General features: G+C 53.2%; 1 protein-coding gene across 1 annotated transcript in view; it reads left to right on the top strand.

Moving 5' to 3' along the window:
- Positions 1-17425, top strand: part of grip1 (glutamate receptor interacting protein 1) — a 253128-nt gene that overhangs the window by 173258 nt on the left and 62445 nt on the right. Inside the window, 1 exon segment of the mRNA XM_031815294.1 lies at positions 10469-10538. Within this exon segment, the coding sequence (XP_031671154.1) occupies positions 10469-10538 (70 nt within the window).

Here is a 17425-nt window from a genome sequence, read left to right as displayed (position 1 = left end):
CACCTTGTTATAGAGGGCTCAGCTTCTCCAGCCACCTTGTTAAAGAGGGGCTCAGCTCTCCAGCCACCTTGTTATAGAGGGGCTCAGCTTCTCCAGCCACCTTGTTATAGAGGGGCTCAGCGTAGCTTCTCAGCCAACTTGTTATAGAGGGGCTCAGCTTCTCCAGCCACCTTGTTATAGAGGGGCTCAGCTTCTCCAGCCACCTTGTTATAGAGGGGCTCAGGCTTCTCCGCACCTTGTTATAGAGGGGCTAAGCTTCTCCAGCACCTTGTTATAGAGGGACTCAGCTTCTCCAGCCACCTTGTTATAGAGGGGCTCAGCTTCTCCAGCCCACCTTGTTATAGAGGGGCTCAGCTTCTCCCAGCACCTTGTTATAGGAGGGCTCAGCTACTCCAGCCACCTTCGTTATAGAGGGGCTCAGCTTCTCCAGCCTACCTTTGTTATATAGAGGGGCTCAGCTGCCGCCAGCCACCTTGTTATAGAAGGGCTCAGCTTCTCCAGCCACCTTGTATATAGAGGGGCTCAGCCAGGCCTTCAGCTTCTCCAGCCACCTTGTTATTAGAGGGGCTTCAGCTTCTTCCAGCCACCTTGGTTATAGAGGGGGCTCAGCTTCTCCAGCCACCTTGTTATAGAGGGGCTCAGCTTCTCCAGCCACCTTGTTATAGAGGGCTCAGCTTCTCCAGCACCTTGTTATAGAGGGGCTCAGCTTCTCCAGCCACCTTGTTTATAGAGGGGCTCAGCTTCTCCCAGCCACCTTGTTATAGAGGGGCTCAGCTTCTCAGCAACCTTGTTATAGAGGGGCTGCAGCCGGTCAGCTTCTCCAGCCACCTTGTTATAGAGGGGCTCAGCTTTCCAGCCACCTTGTATAGAGGGGCTCTGCTTCTCCAGCCACCTTGTTATAGAGGGGGCTCATGCTTCTCCAGCCACCTTGTTATAGAGGGGCTCAGCTTCTCCAGCCACCTTGTTATAGAGGGCTCAGCTTCTCCAGCCACCTTGTATAGAGGGGCTCAGCTTCTCCAGCCACCTGTTATAGAGGGGCTCAGCTTCTCCAGCCACCTTGTTATAGAGGGGCTCAGCTTCTCCAGCCACCTTGTTTATAGAGGGGCTCAGCTCCGAGCACCGTGTTTATAGGGCTCAGCTTCTCCAGCCACCTTGTTATAGAGGGGCTCAGCTTCTCCAGCCACCTTGTTATAGAGGGGCTCAGCTTCTCCAGCCACCTTGTTATAGAGGGGTTCAGCTTCTCCAGCCACCTTGTTATAGAGGGGCTCAGCTTCTCAGCCACCTTGTTATAGAGGCTCAGCTTCTCCAGCCACCTTGTTATAGAGGGGCTCAGCCGGCTCAGCTTCTCCAGCCACCTTGTTATAGAGGGCTCAGCTTCTCAGCCACCTTGTTAAAGAGGGCTCAGCTTCTCCAGCCACCTTGTTATAGAGGGGCTCTGCTTCTCCAGCCACCTTGTTATAGAGGGGCTCAGCTTCTCCAGCCACCTTGTTATAGAGGGGCTCAGCCGGCTCAGCTTCTCCAGCCACCTGTTATAGAGGGGCTCAGCTTCTCCAGCACCTTGTTATAGAGGGGCTCAGCTTCTCAGCCACCTTGTTATAGAGGGGCTCTGCTTCTCCAGCCACCCTTGTATAGAGGGGCTCAGCTTCTCCAGCCACCTTGTTATAGAGGGCTCAGCTTCTCCAGCCACCTGTTATAGAGGGGCTCAGCTTCTCCAGCCACCTTGTTATAGAGGGGCTCAGCTTCTCCAGCCACCTTGTTATAGAGGGGCTCAGCTTCTCCAGCCACCTTGTTATAGAGGGGCTCAGCCGGCTCAGCTTCTCCAGCCACCTTGTTATAGAGGGGCTCAGCTTCTCCAGCCACCTTGTTATAGAGGGGCTCAGCTTCTCCAGCCACCTTGTTATAGAGGGGTTCAGCTTCTCCAGCCACCTTGTTATAGAGGGGCTCAGCTTCTCCAGCCACCTTGTTATAGAGGGGCTCAGCTTCTCCAGCCACCTTGTTATAGAGGGGCTCAGCCGGCTCAGCTTCTCCAGCTACCTTGTTATAGAGGGGCTCAGCTTCTCCAGCCACCTTGTTATAGAGGGGCTCAGCTTCTCCAGCCACCTTGTTATAGAGGGGCTCTGCTTCTCCAGCCCCCTTGTTATAGAGGGGCTCAGCTTCTCCAGCCACCTTGTTATAGAGGGGCTCAGCTTCTCCAGCCACCTTGTTATAGAGGGGCTCAGCTTCTCCAGCCACCTTGTTATAGAGGGGCTCAGCTTCTCCAGCCACCTTGTTATAGAGGGACTCAGCTTCTCCAGCCACCTTGTTATAGAGGGGCTCAGCTTCTCCAGCCACCTTGTTATAGAGGGGCTCAGCTTCTCCAGCCACCTTGTTATAGAGGGGCTCAGCTTCTCCAGCCACCTTGTTATAGAGGGGCTCAGCTTCTCCAGCCACCTTGTTATAGAGGGGCTCAGCTTCTCCAGCCACCTTGTTATAGAGGGGCTCAGCTTCTCCAGCCACCTTGTTATAGAGGGGCTCTGCTTCTCCAGCCACCTTGTTATAGAGGGGCTCTGCTGGTATCAGACTGACATTACTTCACCTTGTAGTAGAGGGGCTCTGCTGGTATCAGACTGACATTACTTCACCTTGTAACAGAGGGGCTCTGCTGGTATCAGACTGACATTACTTCACCTTGTAGTAGAGGGGCTCTGCTGGTATCAGACTGACATTACTTCACCTTGTAACAGAGGGGCTCTGCTGGTATCAGACTGACATTACTTCACCTGTTATAGAGGGGCTCTGCTGGTATCAGACTGACATTACTTCACCTTGTTATAGAGGGGCTCTGCTGGTATCAGACTGACATTACTTCACCTTGTAGTAGAGGGGCTCTGCTGGTATCAGACTGGCATTACTTCACCTTGTAGTAGAGGGGCTCTGCTGGTATCAACCTGACATTACTTCACCTTGTAACAGAGGGGCTTTGCTGGTATCAGACTGGCATTACTTCACCTTGTAGTAGAGGGGCTCTGCTGGTATCAGACTGACATTACTTCACCTTGTAGTAGAGGGGCTCTGCTGGTATCAGACTGACATTACTTCACCTTGTTATAGAGGGGCTCTGCTGGTATCAGACTGACATTACTTCACCTTGTTATATAGGGGCTCTGCTGGTATCAGACTGACATTACTTCACCTTGTTATAGAGGGGCTCTGCTGGTATCAGACTGACATTACTTCACCTTGTTATAGAGGGGCTCTGCTGGTATCAGACTGACATTACTTCACCTTGTTATAGAGGGGCTCTGCTGGTATCAGACTGACATTACTTCACCTTGTTATAGAGGGGCTCTGCTGGTATCAGACTGACATTACTTCACCTTGTTATAGAGGGGCTCTGCTGGTATCAAACTGACACACAATTTTTTCAATTATTTACTTTCAAAAAATATTTTACCTTTATTTAACTAGGCAAGTCAGTTAAGAACACATTCTTATTTACAATGACAGCCTGCCCCGGTCAAACCGGACGACGCTGGGCGTACCCTCAGTCAGGCTGACGGTTTCTCCAGATGATATATACTGCTTACTTCCCAATAGTTTCCCTGCAACTTGTCCAGGTTCTCTCTAAGCCTCAATCTAAAACCTCCACTTGTTTCTAAATCACAAGCTCTTTGAAAAGCAATAAAATCCCATTACCATTCCTCGGGGCTCTGCAAGGGATTTGACCCCAAAAACGGAGTTCTGTGATTTTATCAATGTGATTGTCCCTCTCGAAAGGAAAAGTTTAGCAGGAGAATCAGAGAGATTTTACTAGGTGTCTGTGAGAGGTACTGAAGGCAGCCGGAATCATAAAGACAGGATTTAAGAGGATCGACTGTTACTTCTGAAAGAAGGTCCGTCATGCTGTCATATCAAAGGAGGACTGTGTTTCTCCAGAAGAGAAGACATCTCATGGCGTGTCCTCTGTGTCTCTCCACATCTCATGCCAAACTAACACTCCCTCTGTCCCCGGTGCAGCGTCTGTCTCTGCAATTCACTGTGTCTCTCCACAGGCTGGCGTGAGGCCAGCTGGCTGTCCAAGGAGTCTTCAACACTCCATAAGAGAGAGAGGGAGAGATGGAGGGAGAGAGAGAGAGAGATGCGAGGAGGGAGAGAGATGGAGAGATGGAGGAGGGAGGAGAGAGAGAGAGAGATGGAGGGAGGAGAGAGAGAGAGGAGGGAGAGAGAGAAACATGGAGGTGGGAGAGAGATAGAGAGAGAGATGGAGGAGGAGGAGAGAGAGAGATGGAGGAGGAGAGAGATAGAGGGAGATGGGGAGGGAGAGAGAGAGAGATAAAAGGAAAGAGGAAGGAGACTGCGGATGCTTTGCTGAGTTATTGTCTGTGATACAGAGAGAACACGGAAACAGCATCCTGCGAACCGAAACCGCGCTCTGAGGATCTACAAAGGCTCTCTGAAGGCTCGACAACTCTCTCTGAAGGCTCGACAACTCTCTCTGGGGTGTCGACAACTCTCTCTGGGGTGTCGACAACTCTCTCTGAAGGCTCGACAACTCTCTCTGAAGGCTCGACAACTCTCTCTGGGGTGTCGACAACTCTCTCTGGGGTGTCGACAACTCTCTCTGGGTGTCGACAACTCTCTCTGGGGTGTCGACAACTCTCTCTGAAGGCTCGACAACTCTCTCTGAAGGCTCGACAACTCTCTCTGGGGTGTCGACAACTCTCTCTGGGGTGTCGACAACTCTCTCTGGGGTGTCGACAACTCTCTCTGGGGTGTCGACAACTCTCTCTGGGGTGTCGACAACTCTCTCTGGGGTGTCGACAACTCTCTCTGGGGTGTCGACAACTCTCTCTGGGGTGTCGACAACTCTCTCTGGGGTGTCGACAACTCTCTCTGGGGTGTCAGCTTCTTTATGTGACATTTGTTTTGCTGGAACTCTGGGTGTGCGCCCCAAATGACACCCTACTCCCAGTATAGGGGACCGGAGCCCAGAGGGTCAAAAGGAGGTTAACTAAATAGGGGATAGGACACAGCCTGGAGCTTTCACGGCTTCTCTAAGAGTTGTACTGCTGTGTCTGTATCTCTGTGTAGCTGATAGTTGATCTATTAAAGGAGCCTGTAAAGGGAGAGCTGGGCTCTGCAGCTCTCTACACATCTTGTCTTGGTGAACTCCTCTTCACTTGGACATTGGCCAGGTTATAGTCTCTATAGAGGCAGGGAGGTCAGAGGTCAGACTGTTTTAAAGGCTTGTGTTTATACTTTATTTTTGTCAGAGCAGTAGAAATGCAGCACAGATTCAAAATTAACTTCCTATTTATTTATTTTGGAACATTCAGATATGCTGCAGTTTAGGAATGTTTAAATGTTCACACAACAATATTATGGACAATCTGAACACATCTATCATGTCCAATTCCTACTTTGTGCCTGATATGATGCCAGAAGTGGGATGGTGTGAACTCCCAGTGATGCCATTTGGCCTCAGTGCTTCTATGGTGTAGACATACCAGTGGTACACTGAAGATACCTGCTGGTCTGTAGGGCTGGTGGATGGTTCCTGGAGGACTGGAGGGCTGGTGGGTGGTTCCTGTAGGACTGGAGGGCTGGTGGCTGGTTCCTGTAGGACTGGAGGGCTGGTGGCTGGTTCCTGTAGGGTTGGAGGGCTAGTGGCTGGTTCCTGTAGGACTGGAGGGCTGGTGGCTGGTTCCTGTAGGACTGGAGGGCTGGTGGATGGTTCCTGTAGGACTGGAGGGCTGGTGGATGGTTCCTGGAGGACTGGAGGCCTGGTGGCTGGTTCCTTCAGGGCTGGAGGGCTGGTGGCTGGTTCCTGTAGGGCTGGTAGTTTGTTCCTGTAGGGCTGGTGGCTGGTTCCTGTAGGGCTGGAGGGCTGGTGGCTGGTTCCTGGAGGACTGGTGGCTGGTTTCCTGGAGGGCTGGTGGCTGCTTCCTGGAGGGCTGGTTCCTGGAGGGCTGGTGGCTTGTTCCTGTAGGACTGGAGGGCTCGTGGCTGGTTCCTGTAGGACCGGAGGGCTGGTGGCTGGTTCCTGGAGGGCTGGTGGCTTGTTCCTGTAGGACTGGAGGGCTCGTGGCTGGTTCCTGTAGGACTAGAGGGCTTGTGGCTGGTTCCTGCTGGTCTGGAGGGCTGGTGGCTGTTTGCTGTAGGGCTGGAGGGCTGGTGGCTGGCTCCTGCCAGACTAGAGGGCTGGTGGCTGGTTCCTGTAGGACTAGAGGGCTGGTGGCTGGTTCCTGTAGGACTGGAGGGCTGGTGGCTGGTTCCTGTAGGACTGGAGGGCTGGTGGCTGGTTCCTGTAGGACTGGAAGGCTGGTTCCTGTAGGGTTGGAGGGCTGGTGGCTGGTTCCTGTAGGACTAGAGGGCTGGTGGCTGGCTCCTGTAGGACTAGAGGGCTGGTGGCTGGTTCCTGTAGGACTAGAGGGCTGGTGGCTGGCTCCTGTAGGACTAGAGGGCTGGTGGCTGGTTCCTTGAGGACTGTAGGGGAATAGGGTGCCATTTGGGATGCAGACCTGCTAGTATTTGCTGAGATTTAATTGGCAGATAGACCAGTGGCTCAATGATGGCTAACAGTACCCTGAGGCAATTTCCTCTCTCTCTCAGTGTGTGTGTGTGTGTGTGTGTGTGTGTGTGTGTGTGTGTGTGTGTGTGTGTGTGTGTGTGTGTGTGTGTGTGTTGTTTTTGTTTTTTTCTCTCTCTCTGTTTGGTCCAACCACCACCACCGGAACCCATTGTTTCCTGTGGGCTCGAGGCTGAGGAAAGGGGTCTAATTCAGTCAGCCAACCAACTCTCCACCGGGAGGACAGACATTTCTGCAATGCAGCCATAGAAATATAATTCATTCTGTTACCATAGAAATATAATTCATTCTGTAACCATAGAACTATAATTCATTCTGTAACCATAGAAATATAATTCATTCTGTAACCATAGAAATATAATTCATTCTGTAACCATAGACATATAATTCATTCTGTAACCATAGAAATATAATTCATTCTGTAACCATAGAAATATAATTCATTCTACAGCCCCTCCCCCTTCCCTTTACCTCCCTGCTCGCTCATTGGACAAGTAACCGTCTTACTCTAGTGTTCTGTAGGTGGCCCCTCCCCTTTACCTCCCTGCTCGCTCATTGGACAAGTAACCGTCTTACTCTAGTGTTCTGTAGGTGGCCCCTCCCCTTTACCTCCCTGCTCGCTCATTGGACAAGTAACCGTCTTACTCTAGTGTTCTGTAGGTGGCCCCGCCCCCTCACCTTTACCTCCCTGCTCACTCATTGGACAAGTAACCGTCTTACTCTAGTGTTCTGTAGGTGGCCCCTCCCCTTTACCTCCCTGCTCGCTCATTGGACAAGTAACCGTCTTACTCTAGTGTTCTGTAGGTGGCCCCGCCCCCTCACCTTTACCTCCCTGCTCGCTCATTGGACAAGTAACCGTCTTACTCTAGTGTTCTGTAGGTGGCCCCTCCCCTTTACCTCCCTGCTCACTCATTGGACAAGTAACCGTCTTACTCTAGTGTTCTGTAGGTGGCCCCTCCCCTTTACCTCCCTGCTCGCTCATTGGACAAGTAACCGTCTTACTCTAGTGTTCTGTAGGTGGCCCCGCCCCCTCACCTTTACCTCCCTGCTCGCTCATTGGACAAGTAACCGTCTTACTCTAGTGTTCTGTAGGTGGCCCCGCCCCCTCACCTTTACCTCCCTGCTCGCTCATTGGACAAGTAACCGTCTTACTCTAGTGTTCTGTAGGTGGCCCCTCCCCTTTACCTCCCTGCTCGCTCATTGGACAAGTAACCGTCTTACTCTAGTGTTCTGTAGGTGGCCCCTCCCCCTCACCTTTACCTCCCTGCTCGCTCATTGGACAAGTAACCGTCTTACTCTAGTGTTCTGTAGGTGGCCCCTCCCCCTCCCCTTTACCTCCCTGCTCGCTCATTGGACAAGTAACCGTCTTACTCTAGTGCCTCCAGTTAAAATAGTGGACTCCCTGCAGAACGCCTCTATCCCCTCCACTGTTAACCCAGTCAACAGCGCTGACGTCTCCACATCACACCAAGCAGTCCCTGGATTCCACACATTAACATTCACAACACACCCGGGACACAGAGATGTGTCTCTTTCAGAGCAGGCAGAAAAGACATCTCTCCTGTCTCTCCTCTGACATATAGATAGACACAGGAAGCACCTGCAGAATTACAATAGGACTGAGTTGGCAATTTGACAGGTCAGGTAAAGAGCTGCAGTAACGACAGGCAGCACTGGGGTTTTGTCAGCTGAGATGAGGAGGTAATGTGTGGTTGTTTATGGACTGAAGTGGACTGAAACTGTTGAGCAGACTACAATATAGAGTGAAGTACAGGAGAGGAGAAGGGAGGGGAGGGAAGGAGAAGGGAGGGGAGGAGAATGGAGGGGAGGGGAGGGAAGGAGAAGGGCGTAAAGGAGAAGGGAGTGGAGGAGATGGGAGGGGAGGGGAGGGGAGGGAAGGGGAGGGGAGGGGAGGGAAGGAGAGGGGAGGGAAGGAGAGGGGAGGGGAGGAGAAGGGAGGGGAGGAGAATGGAGGGGAGGGGAGGGAAGGAGAAGGGAGTGGAGGAGATGGGAGGGGAGGGAAGGAGAGGGGAGGGGAGGAGAATGGAGGGGAGGGGAGGGAAGGGAAGGAGAAGGGCGTAAAGGAGAAGGGAGTGGAGGAGATGGGAGGGAAGGAGAGGGGAGGGGAGGAGAATGGAGGGGAGGGGAGGGAAGGAGAAGGGAGTGGAGGAGATGGGAGGGGAGGGAAGGAGAGGGGAGGGGAGGAGAATGGAGGGGAGGGGAGGGAAGGGAAGGAGAAGGGCGTAAAGGAGAAGGGAGTGGAGGAGATGGGAGGGGAGAGGGGGGGAGGAGAAGGGAGGGAAGGAGAAGGGAGGGGAGGAGAATGGAGGGGAGGGGAGGGAAGGAGAAGGGAGGGGAGGGAAGGAGAAGGGAGGGGAGGGAAGGAGAAGGGAGGGGAGGAGAATGGAGGGGAGGGGAGGAGAAGGGAGTGGAGGAGATGGGAGGGGAGGGGAGGAGAAGGAGAGGAGGGGAGTAGAGGGGAGGGAAGAGGAGAGGAGAGGGGAAAGAGAGCAGAAGGGAGGGAATATAATGGGGAGTGGAGTACATGGGAAGAGAGGAGAGGAAAGGAGAAGAGGGGAGGGAAAGAGAGGGGAAGAGATGGGAGGGAGGGGGAGTATAAGGGAGGGAAGGAGAGGCGTAGGACTAGAGGGAGTATTATGGGTTGGAGAAGAGGGGAGGGAAGTTGTTTACTCAAAACAGATAGCCTTCCTCCCTTCCTGTAAGGCACTCAGCCCAAACATATTTTGGGCTGATACGCTTTTCATCAACTTTAAAGGCTGCATTTACACAGGCAGCCCAATTCTGAGATTTTTTCCCACTAATTGCTCTTTTGACCAATCACATCAGATCTCTATTTCAGAGCTGATCTGGAAAAAAATATCAGAATTGGGTTGCCTGTGTAAATGCAACCAAAGAAATGAATGAGACGCCATTTTCACAAGTTTGTTTTGTTAATGATATAAGCCTGTGGTTTTGTTATTGGTGTAAGCCTGTGGTTTTGTTAATGATTTAACCCTGTGGTTTTGTTAATGGTATAAGCCTGTGGTTTTGTTAATGGTATAAGCCTGTGGTTTTGTTAATGGTATAAGCCTGTGGTTTTGTTAATGGTATAAGCCTGTGGTTTTGTTAATGGTATAAGCCTGTGGTTTTGTTAATGGTATAAGCCTGTGGTTTTGTTAATGATTTAACCCTGTGGTTTTGTTAATGGTATAAGCCTGTGGTTTTGTTAATGGTATAAGCCTGTGGTTTTGTTAATGGTACAAGCCTGTGGTTTTGTTAATGGTATAAGCCTGTGGTTTTGTTAATGGTATAAGCCTGTGGTTTTGTTAATGGTATAAGCCTGTGGTTTTGTTAATGGTATAAGCCTGTGGTTTTGTTAATGATAAAAGCCTGTGGTTTTGTTAATGGTACAAGCCTGTGGTTTTGTTAATGGTACAAGCCTGTGGTTTTGTTAATGGTATAAGCCTGTGGTTTTGTTAATGGTATAAGCCTGTGGTTTTGTTAATGGTATAAGCCTGTGGTTTTGTTAATGGTAAAAGCCTGTGGTTTTGTTAATGGTATAAGCCTGTGGTTTTGTTAATGGTATAAGCCTGTGGTTTTGTTAATGGTATAAGCCTGTGGTTTTGTTAATGGTATAAGCCTGTGGTTTTGTTAATGGTATAAGCCTGTGGTTTTGTTAATGGTATAAGCCTGTGGTTTTGTTAATGGTATAAGCCTGTGGTTTTGTTAATGGTATAAGCCTGTGGTTTTGTTAATGGTATAAGCCTGTGGTTTTGTTAATGGTATAAGCCTGTGGTTTTGTTAATGATATATGCCTGTGGTTTTGTTAATGGTATAACCCCGTGGTTTTGTTGCTCTCTCTCTCTCTCATACCTCCATCCTTTCTTCCTCTGCTCCTAGCTCCATCCAGTAGGAAACCTGGGGATGCTCTCATCATCTCCGACATCAAGAAGGGCAGCGTGGCTCACAGGTAAATACATTAATCAACCTGCTCACTGGTAAATACACCAATCAACCTGCTCACAGGTAAATACATTAATCAACCTGCTCACTGGTAAATACACCAATCAACCTGCTCACAGGTAAATACATCAATCAACCTGCTCACAGGTAAATACACCAATCAACCTGCTCACAGGTAAATACATCAATCAACCTGCTCACAGGTAAATACATCAATCAACCTGCTCACAGGTAAATACACCAATCAACCTGCTCACAGGTAAATACATCAATCAACCAATCAACCTGCTCACTGGTAAATACATCAATCAACCAATCAACCTGCTCACTGGTAAATACATCAATCAACCAATCAACCTGCTCACTGGTAAATACATCAATCAACCAATCAACCTGCTCACTGGTAAATACACCAATCAACCAATCAACCTGCTCACTGGTAAATACACCAATCAACCAATCAACCTGCTCACTGGTAAATACATCAATCAACCAATCAACCTGCTCACAGGTAAATACACCAATCAACCTGCTCACAGGTAAATACATCAATCAACCTGCTCACAGGTAAATACATCAATCAACCAATCAACCTGCTCACAGGTAAATACATCAATCAACCTGCTCACAGGTAAATACATCAATCAACCTGCTCACAGGTAAATACATCAATCAACCTGCTCACAGGTAAATACATCAATCAACCTGCTCACAGGTAAATACATCAATCAACCAATGAAACTGCTCACAGAAATTATCTGAAAAATACAACATTCAACACATCAACACTATTGTCTCAGTGTTGCTCTGTACACCACTCCTCTAAACTACACTGTGAATGTTGCTCTGCACACCACTCCACTAAACTACACTATGAATGTTGCTCTGCACACCACTCCACTAAACTACACTATGAATGTTGCTCTGCACACCACTCTACTAAACTACACTATTAATGTTGCTCTCCACACCACTCCACTAAACTACACTATGAATGTTGCTCTCCACACCACTCCACTAAACTACACTGTGAATGTTGCTCTGCACACCACTCCACTAAACTACACTATGAATGTTGCTCTGCACACCACTCCACTCAACTACACTATGAATGTTGCTCTGCACACCACTCCACTAAACTACACTATGAATGTTGCTCTGCACTAAACTACACTATGAATGTTGATCTCCACACCACTCCACTAAACTACACTGTGAATGTTACTCTGCAAACCACTCCACTAAACTACACTATGAATGTTACTCTGCAAACCACTCCACTAAACTACACTATGAATGTTGCTCTGCACACCACTCCACTAAACTACACTATGGCAGAGTCACATATAAATGTATGTATTTCTGCAGTATAGTATATTGTGTTTGATGCAGTGGATATTAATCAGTGGTTTATGACTGGGCTCTGTGGTCACTCAGCTCTGTGCTGGAAGGGGGATGGGACCCTGCATGAGCTCATCTGCATAATTCCAATTCTCTAGATCAATGCAGATAATGTATTGTTCAGTGGCCAGGCTCCGTGTTCCGTGTTCCGATGTTCAGTGACCAGGCTCCGTGTTCCGATGTTCAGTGGCCAGGCTCCCTGCTCCGTGTTCCGATGTTCAGTGGCCAGGCTCCGTGTTCCGATGTTCAGTGGCCAGGCTCCCAGCTCCGTGTTTCCGATGTTCAGTGGCCAGGCTCCGTGTTCCGATGTTCAGTGGCCAGACTCCCTGCTCCGTGTTCCGATGTTCGGTGGCCAGGCTCCGTGTTCCGATGTTCAGTGGCCAGGCTCCGTGTTCCGATGTTCAGTGGCCAGGCTCCGTTTTCCGATGTTCAGTGGCCATTCTCCATGTTCCGGTGTTCAGTGGCCAGGCTCTGTGTTCCGATGTTCAGTGGCCAGGCTCCGTGTTCCGATGTTCAGTGGCCAGGCTCCGTGTTCCGATGTTCAGTGGCCAGGCTCCGTGTTCCGATGTTCAGTGGCCAGGCTCCGTGTTCCGATGTTCAGTGGCCAGGCTCCGTGTTCCGATGTTCAGTGGCCATTCTCCATGTTCCGGTGTTCAGTGGCCAGGCTCTGTGTTCCGATGTTCAGTGGCCAGGCTCCGTGTTCCGATGTTCAGTGGCCAGGCTCCGTGTTCCGATGTTCAGTGGCCAGGCTCCGTGTTCCGATGTTCAGTGGCCAGGCTCCGTGTTCCGATGTTCAGTGGCCAGGCTCCATGTTCCGATGTTCAGTGGCCAGGCTCCGTGTTCCGATGTTCAGTGGCCAGGCTCCCTGCTCTGTGTTCCGATGTTCAGTGGCCAGGCTCCGTGTTCCGATGTTCAGTGGCCAGGCTCCGTGTTCCGATGTTCAGTGGCCAGGCTCCGTGTTCCGATGTTCAGTGGCCAGGCTCCCTGCTCCGTGTTCCGATGTTCAGTGGCCAGGCTCCGTGTTCCGATGTTCAGTGGCCAGGCTCCCTGCTCCCTGCTCCGATGTTCAGTGGCCAGGCTCCCTGCTCCCTGCTCCGATGTTCAGTGGCCAGGCTCCCTGCTCCGTGTTCCGATGTTCAGTGGCCAGGCTCCCTGCTCCGTGTTCCGATGGTCAGTGGCCAGGCTCCCTGCTCCGTGTTCCGATGTTCAGTGGCCATGCTCCCTGCTCCGTGTTCCGATGTTCAGTGGCCAGGCTCCCTGCTCCGTGTTCCGATGTTCAGTGGCCAGGCTCCCTGCTCCGATGTTCAGTGGCCAGGCTCCGTGTTCCGATGTTCAGTGGCCAGGCTCCGTGTTCCGATGTTCAGTGGCCAGGCTCCGTGTTCCGATGTTCAGTGGCCAGGCTCCCTGCTCCGTGTTCCGATGTTCAGTTGCCAGGCTCCCTGCTCCGATGTTCAGTTGCCAGGCTCCGTGTTCCGATGGTCAGTGGCCAGGCTCCGTGTTCCGATGTTCAGTGGCCAGACTCCCTGCTCCGTGTTCCGATGTTCGGTGGCCAGGCTCCGTGTTCCGATGTTCAGTGGCCAGGCTCCGTGTTCCGATGTTCAGTGGCCAGGCTCCGTGTTCCGATGTTCAGTGGCCATTCTCCATGTTCCGGTGTTCAGTGGCCAGGCTCCGTGTTCCGATGTTCAGTGGCCAGGCTCCGTGTTCCGATGTTCAGTGGCCAGGCTCCGTGTTCCGATGTTCAGTGGCCAGGCTCCGTGTTCCGATGTTCAGTGGCCATTCTCCATGTTCCGGTGTTCAGTGGCCAGGCTCCGTGTTCCGATGTTCAGTGGCCAGGCTCCGTGTTCCGATGTTCAGTGGCCAGGCTCCGTGTTCCGATGTTCAGTGGCCAGGCTCCGTGTTCCGATGTTCAGTGGCCAGGCTCCGTGTTCCGATGTTCAGTGGCCAGGCTCCATGTTCCGATGTTCAGTGGCCAGGCTCCGTGTTCCGATGTTCAGTGGCCAGGCTCCCTGCTCTGTGTTCCGATGTTCAGTGGCCAGGCTCCATGCTCCATGTTCCGATGTTCAGTGGCCAGGCTCCGTGTTCCGATGTTCAGTGGCCAGGCTCCGTGTTCCGATGTTCAGTGGCCAGGCTCCGTGTCCCGATGTTCAGTGGCCAGGCTCCGTGTTCCGATGTTCAGTGGCCAGGCTCCGTGTTCCGATGGTCAGTGGCCAGGCTCCGTGTTCCGATGTTCAGTGGCCAGGCTCCCTGCTCCGTGTTCCGATGTTCAGTGGCCAGGCTCCGTGTTCCGATGTTCAGTGGCCAGGCTCCGTGTTCCGATGTTCAGTGGCCAGGCTCCGTGTTCCGATGTTCAGTGGCCAGGCTCCGTGTTCCGATGTTCAGTGGCCAGGCTCCCTGCTCCGTGTTCCGATGTTCAGTGGCCAGGCTCCGTGTTCCGATGTTCAGTGGCCAGGCTCCCTGCTCCCTGCTCCGATGTTCAGTGGCCAGGCTCCCTGCTCCCTGCTCCGATGTTCAGTTGCCAGGCTCCCTGCTCCGATGTTCAGTGGCCAGGCTCCCTGCTCCGTGTTCCGATGTTCAGTGGCCAGGCTCCCTGCTCCGTGTTCCGATGGTCAGTGGCCAGGCTCCCTGCTCCGTGTTCCGATGTTCAGTGGCCATGCTCCCTGCTCCGTGTTCCGATGTTCAGTGGCCAGGCTCCCTGCTCCGTGTTCCGATGTTCAGTGGCCAGGCTCCCTGCTCCGATGTTCAGTGGCCAGGCTCCGTGTTCCGATGTTCAGTGGCCAGGCTCCGTGTTCCGATGTTCAGTGGCCAGGCTCCGTGTTCCGATGTTCAGTGGCCAGGCTCCCTGCTCCGTGTTCCGATGTTCAGTGGCCAGGCTCCGTGTTCCGATGTTCAGTGGCCATTCTCCATGTTCCGGTGTTCAGTGGCCAGGCTCCGTGTTCCGATGTTCAGTGGCCAGGCTCCGTGTTCCGATGTTCAGTGGCCAGGCTCCGTGTTCCGATGTTCAGTGGCCAGGCTCCGTGTTCCGATGTTCAGTGGCCAGGCTCCGTGTTCCGATGTTCAGTGGCCAGGCTCCATGTTCCGATGTTCAGTGGCCAGGCTCCGTGTTCCGATGTTCAGTGGCCAGGCTCCCTGCTCTGTGTTCCGATGTTCAGTGGCCAGGCTCCCTGCTCCATGTTCCGATGTTCAGTGGCCAGGCTCCGTGTTCCGATGTTCAGTGGCCAGGCTCCGTGTTCCGATGTTCAGTGGCCAGGCTCCGTGTTCCGATGTTCAGTGGCCAGGCTCCGTGTTCCGATGTTCAGTGGCCAGGCTCCGTGTTCCGATGTTCAGTGGCCAGGCTCCGTGTTCCGATGTTCAGTGGCCAGGCTCCGTGTTCCGATGTTCAGTGGCCAGGCTCCGTGTTCCGATGTTCAGTGGCCATTCTCCATGTTCCGGTGTTCAGTGGCCAGGCTCTGTGTTCCGATGTTCAGTGGCCAGGCTCCGTGTTCCGATGTTCAGTGGCCAGGCTCCGTGTTCCGATGTTCAGTGGCCAGGCTCCGTGTTCCGATGTTCAGTGGCCAGGCTCCGTGTTCCGATGTTCAGTGGCCAGGCTCCATGTTCCGATGTTCAGTGGCCAGGCTCCGTGTTCCGATGTTCAGTGGCCAGGCTCCCTGCTCTGTGTTCCGATGTTCAGTGGCCAGGCTCCGTGTTCCGATGTTCAGTGGCCAGGCTCCGTGTTCCGATGTTCAGTGGCCAGGCTCCCTGCTCCGTGTTCCGATGTTCAGTGGCCAGGCTCCGTGTTCCGATGTTCAGTGGCCAGGCTCCCTGCTCCCTGCTCCGATGTTCAGTGGCCAGGCTCCCTGCTCCCTGCTCCGATGTTCAGTGGCCAGGCTCCCTGCTCCGTGTTCCGATGTTCAGTGGCCAGGCTCCCTGCTCCGTGTTCCGATGGTCAGTGGCCAGGCTCCCTGCTCCGTGTTCCGATGTTCAGTGGCCATGCTCCCTGCTCCGTGTTCCGATGTTCAGTGGCCAGGCTCCCTGCTCCGTGTTCCGATGTTCAGTGGCCAGGCTCCCTGCTCCGATGTTCAGTGGCCAGGCTCCGTGTTCCGATGTTCAGTGGCCAGGCTCCGTGTTCCGATGTTCAGTGGCCAGGCTCCGTGTTCCGATGTTCAGTGGCCAGGCTCCCTGCTCCGTGTTCCGATGTTCAGTTGCCAGGCTCCCTGCTCCGATGTTCAGTTGCCAGGCTCCGTGTTCCGATGGTCAGTGGCCAGGCTCCGTGTTCCGATGTTCAGTGGCCAGACTCCCTGCTCCGTGTTCCGATGTTCGGTGGCCAGGCTCCGTGTTCCGATGTTCAGTGGCCAGGCTCCGTGTTCCGATGTTCAGTGGCCAGGCTCCGTGTTCCGATGTTCAGTGGCCATTCTCCATGTTCCGGTGTTCAGTGGCCAGGCTCCGTGTTCCGATGTTCAGTGGCCAGGCTCCGTGTTCCGATGTTCAGTGGCCAGGCTCCGTGTTCCGATGTTCAGTGGCCAGGCTCCGTGTTCCGATGTTCAGTGGCCATTCTCCATGTTCCGGTGTTCAGTGGCCAGGCTCCGTGTTCCGATGTTCAGTGGCCAGGCTCCGTGTTCCGATGTTCAGTGGCCAGGCTCCGTGTTCCGATGTTCAGTGGCCAGGCTCCGTGTTCCGATGTTCAGTGGCCAGGCTCCGTGTTCCGATGTTCAGTGGCCAGGCTCCATGTTCCGATGTTCAGTGGCCAGGCTCCGTGTTCCGATGTTCAGTGGCCAGGCTCCCTGCTCTGTGTTCCGATGTTCAGTGGCCAGGCTCCATGCTCCATGTTCCGATGTTCAGTGGCCAGGCTCCGTGTTCCGATGTTCAGTGGCCAGGCTCCGTGTTCCGATGTTCAGTGGCCAGGCTCCGTGTCCCGATGTTCAGTGGCCAGGCTCCGTGTTCCGATGTTCAGTGGCCAGGCTCCGTGTTCCGATGGTCAGTGGCCAGGCTCCGTGTTCCGATGTTCAGTGGCCAGGCTCCCTGCTCCGTGTTCCGATGTTCAGTGGCCAGGCTCCGTGTTCCGATGTTCAGTGGCCAGGCTCCGTGTTCCGATGTTCAGTGGCCAGGCTCCGTGTTCCGATGTTCAGTGGCCAGGCTCCGTGTTCCGATGTTCAGTGGCCAGGCTCCCTGCTCCGTGTTCCGATGTTCAGTGGCCAGGCTCCGTGTTCCGATGTTCAGTGGCCAGGCTCCCTGCTCCCTGCTCCGATGTTCAGTGGCCAGGCTCCCTGCTCCCTGCTCCGATGTTCAGTTGCCAGGCTCCCTGCTCCGATGTTCAGTGGCCAGGCTCCCTGCTCCGTGTTCCGATGTTCAGTGGCCAGGCTCCCTGCTCCGTGTTCCGATGGTCAGTGGCCAGGCTCCCTGCTCCGTGTTCCGATGTTCAGTGGCCATGCTCCCTGCTCCGTGTTCCGATGTTCAGTGGCCAGGCTCCCTGCTCCGTGTTCCGATGTTCAGTGGCCAGGCTCCCTGCTCCGATGTTCA

Source organism: Oncorhynchus kisutch, unplaced genomic scaffold (genome assembly GCF_002021735.2).
Source record: "Oncorhynchus kisutch isolate 150728-3 unplaced genomic scaffold, Okis_V2 Okis09a-Okis19a_hom, whole genome shotgun sequence".
In the NCBI taxonomy this organism is placed as follows: Eukaryota; Metazoa; Chordata; class Actinopteri; order Salmoniformes; family Salmonidae; genus Oncorhynchus; species Oncorhynchus kisutch.
Note: the sequence above shows the minus strand (reverse complement) of the source record. Positions and strands in the feature narration are given on the sequence as shown.